Source organism: Asparagus officinalis, chromosome 7 (genome assembly GCF_001876935.1).
Source record: "Asparagus officinalis chromosome 7, Aspof.V1, whole genome shotgun sequence".
NCBI lineage: Eukaryota > Viridiplantae > Streptophyta > Magnoliopsida > Asparagales > Asparagaceae > Asparagus > Asparagus officinalis.
The window spans coordinates 59,529,859-59,534,179 of record NC_033800.1 but is presented as its reverse complement, the minus strand read 5'-3'; the positions used below and the strand labels follow the sequence as shown (position 1 = coordinate 59,534,179).

General features: G+C 38.6%; 1 protein-coding gene across 1 annotated transcript; it reads left to right on the top strand.

Moving 5' to 3' along the window:
- LOC109847205 (60S acidic ribosomal protein P0-like) lies at window positions 1,022-1,576 on the top strand. Its single transcript, XM_020416448.1, has 2 exons — window positions 1,022-1,150; window positions 1,208-1,576. Exons 1-2 carry the CDS (start codon window positions 1,022-1,024, stop codon window positions 1,574-1,576), a joined length of 498 nt encoding a protein of 165 aa, XP_020272037.1.

Below are 4,321 nucleotides of genomic sequence, written 5' to 3'. Positions count from 1 at the left end.
ATACACAGAGTTCAAGTCCTGTATTACAAACATTCAAATGCAGAGTCCAAGCCCTGCGTTACAAACATTCAAATGCAGAGTACAAGCCCTGCATTACAATATTCAAACACAGAGGTCAAACCCTACATTAAATATTCAAACGCAGAGTCCAAGCCTTGCGTTACAAACATTCAAACGCAGAGTCCAAGCCCTACGTTATAATATTCAAATGCAGAGGCCGGACCCTGCTTTAAACATTCAAACACAGAGTCCAAACCCTACGTTACAAATATTCAAACACAGAGTCTAAGCCCTGCATTACAATATTCAAATGCAGAGATCAGACCCTGCGTTAAACATTCAAACACAGAGTCCAAGCCCTACGTTACAAAATTCGAGTGCAAAGGTCAAACCCCCACACTTCAAATTCCAAACGACAGAGTACCAACTTTGCGTTGTACTATTAAAACAATTTTCTTCATTGTTCAAAGGTCAGAACGTGCTGAAGAAAGTTTTATGATCACGAAAGCCACACTTACCACCAACGAAAGGGAACTGAGGTGGCGACGCATCTGCCTGAACCACAGCGCCGTAGGCAGTCAAAGCCGACAGCTAACTCTGAGCCATAGCGATAGCGAGCCTGGGTCGAGATATGGTCTTCTTCCTAGGCACCATTGATGAGGATGAGCGAGAAGATGAATAGAATTCTTCATAGTTTAAAACAAAGAGCTTTTGTTAAATGGTTCGGGGAAGAACGAAGAAGAGTCGAATGACCCTTGATTTGACCACAGCGGTCTATTTATAGATAGTTGTGAGCTGTCAAATCAGAACAAGATTCTAGATAAGAATCTCGTCTAAACACGACCTTTACATTCATGTTGAAGTTGGTTGAACTTCTGACGCAAAGCTCACCTCTGCGTCCCAAATCCCAAGCATAGGATTCACTTGTGCGTTTCAACACCATAAAGCAAATACTTCAACCACCAGGGCTATCATACAGCTTCAAATAATTAGAAAGAAGCTAACAATAGCCATCAATGTGATGAAAGTCGAGAAGAAACTATCCTATGACAAAAAGCTATGCAACCTCTTGGATGAGTACAGACATGTTATAATCAATAATGCTGATATTATCAAGCTCGATTCATTACGCAACTCATCCTTCCAAATGGTTTAACATTCCAACCAAGATTAACAAGGATATTGTTGAAATCGTTACCCAATTTAGTTGATCAAGAAAGGAGACAAAGTGACTTCTTCTGAGGTTGCTCTCCTAGCCAAACTTGGGATAAGATCCTTCTCATGCGGGCTTGTGGTTCTCTCTGTTTATGACAATGGATCTGTCTTCATCCCAAATGTGCTTAATTCCATTGAGGATGACCTTATTGATAAGTTTACAGCTGTTGTTTCTATGGTTGCTTCGTCATCACTGGTTCTTTCTTATCTAACTCTTGCAGTTGTGCTTGGGTGCTCATCAATACTTACAAGAATATTTTTGCCGGTGTTGTTGACACTAAATGCACCTTCATACAAGTTGAAGGAGTATCTCAAGGATCCAAGCAAATTAACTTCAAAAGTTCCCTCTTCTATTGTATGACTGAGAATGCTGTTATTCTTGATGCCGAAGAAGAGGAAAAAGTTAATCCTACTAATGGATCTAACAATGATGACTTGGACTTTAGCTTGTTTGTCTAAGTTTATTGTCATCAAGACACAAAAATTACCTTGTTTGGTTTAAGGTGATCAGAATTACATTAACTATTTCTACACATTCATCGGGAGTATGAGATTAACTGTTACCAAAAGAGATTACAAGGAATAGCCAATACAGGAAGCAGAATTGCAGCGTGTAACAAATTCTAGCAACCAAATTCATAATGCCTCCGAAACAGACGAAGTAAACAATCAGCCATGCAACGATAACTTGAGCTTTAGCTTGTTTGACTAAGGTCATTGTCATCAAGGTACAAAAGTTATCTTGTTTGGTTTAAGGAAGCAAAATTACAACATTCCAACAATTAGGTTCGCAATGTCTACGAATCAGACGGAGTGAATGATCATTCAATAAATTTTAGGATCCAAAGTATTCCGAAAATTCATCTCAGTCAACCGCGAACTTTTAAAAACTTTGGAGGGTATTCTGTAGGCTGTCTAAAAATCATAACAGATAGCTGACCCCTATCAAACTTCAATCAATATATTAACAATGAAAGTTACAATCAGACGGCTTTCACGTCAACAAAACGAAAGCTGTAATTAGAGAATTTTCACGTAGATCGAGAAAGGTTATAATTCAACGACCTTCATGATGACTGATGAAAGCTCTGATTCAATAGCCTTCACAATCAACTGTGAGAGTTACAATCTGATAACTCTCACACTCCAAAGAGCTAAAGCGAAGATTACAGAATAACGATCTTTGAAAATACTCCAATAGAGGAGGTTACAAGTCAACAACCACTTCTAAACGCAGAGTTCACCTTTCGTTCAATTTTCAAAACACAGGCGGCCTCTGCATTTTCAATCTTCAGCAGACGCCCAACTCTGCGTCTCAAGCCTAAGACGCAGAGTCAAGGACCAGAACGCCGACCTCGGCGTTTGACTCATTCAAACATGAGCTGAACGGTTTTAAAACTGTTTTTCCCATGATTTGAGGGAATCTCGCCCGCTTAGGAGCAGATTAGGGGGTCAGTTACACCCCTAATCTTCTTATAAATCTTAATAAACTCAACAGAGTTAGGGGCTGGCCTGTTCGATCAGATAAAATCACGAGGAGATCGGCTAGAGAGAACTTCTTGGCAACTAAGAGATCTTGAGGCATCCTTCAGCAACGGCAAATTCACTTGGCTATTAACCAAATTTTCGGTTCAAACAACTCTTTTCACAGAGTTTAAAACTCGCTCTGAAGTTCACAAACTCGTTAAGAGTTCTTTTCATACTTATTATGCAAGTTTATTGTTCTAGTAAAGGGAGACGTTAAGATCGTCAACGGAGAGCAAACTCGACGTGAGCATTCGAGGGAGGCACTTCATCGCCACTGTGAAGAACCCATAATTAAACAAAGGAGATAATTTATATTGATCCTCTTCTCTTTTGTAATCAGAAATTCAAATTGTAATTAGTAAGAGATCGAGAGAGTTGTAAACATTCTTTTTCTAAGCAGTTAGAGGGAATAAATCATATTTAATTCTTTTATTTTCTTATTACAAATTTTCCACCAAACATGGTGTGCTGGTAAATAGCTAACGCAAAGTACGATGATGTCCCTCTCACACCAATTGAGAGAATTCCTCAGGAATGTTCAAAGAAAATTGAAGAGTTGGCAGGACGAATGTTGGGTCGTCAACGGTGGCATAATGCTCACCCATGCGACCATCTATCTCGAAAGGGGAAAATGCAGTCGCAGGGTATTCAACTGAAACAAATAACTTGTATTTGTTAAACAAAATTATGTTAAAACAATACAAGACGTTGAACTCATCTCATGAGTCCATGAGATAGAGTCATCACCTTGTAATTGGAGAGACGATTTCAATGGTATTGCGCACACGCAGGATAACGTACATTATCACGATGATAACATGACAATATACCCCATCCTATAGGACACGATACGACATGAAATCACCCATTATTGCCTTAAGACACATTTTGACCAAGCAAAACACATCTGTGAAGTGTCAACCCTCACGAAGAAGGATGTCATCTCTTCCTAATTACCTCACCAAGGAGAACAAAGTGAGGATACAATATGCAACACAATGTATATATTAATGCAGAGTTCACGTGCAAAAGTGGCAGAAGCTCATCTACAAAAGATAAAGGATCCTGCTCAAGTGACTTAGTGGCCGAGCGACCCCTCAGGATACGCGATCTCCTCATTGATATAGCTAATCTATAATGCAAGACAACAGTTCAATTAGATCAAGAATTCATATACGCAAATCAGAGATTAAAAGGAAAATTGTGAAACTTAATTAAAATTCTATAAAAATAGAATTTTCCGATTAAGGGCCCAATTAAACCTATAAGGCATCACCAATTCAAATTGAAGCCCTAGATATCTCGGTTCATGGCTAAGGGGTTCGGTCATGATCACAAGTCTCAGAAGTTCAGTTCAACCTTGTATACAACCAAAAATTGAATATACAGGAATGAATCGAGGATGTCACTTCTGTTTGTGAAAATTTTGTAGTAAATAAAATAAAAAAAATTTGATTTGTATTCTCTAGATCTTAATTACAATTTAGATTTTCGATTACAAAAGAGAAGAGAATTGATGTAAATTCTCCCCTTTGTTTAATACTGGGTTCTTTACAGTAGCGATGAGATGCCTACCTCG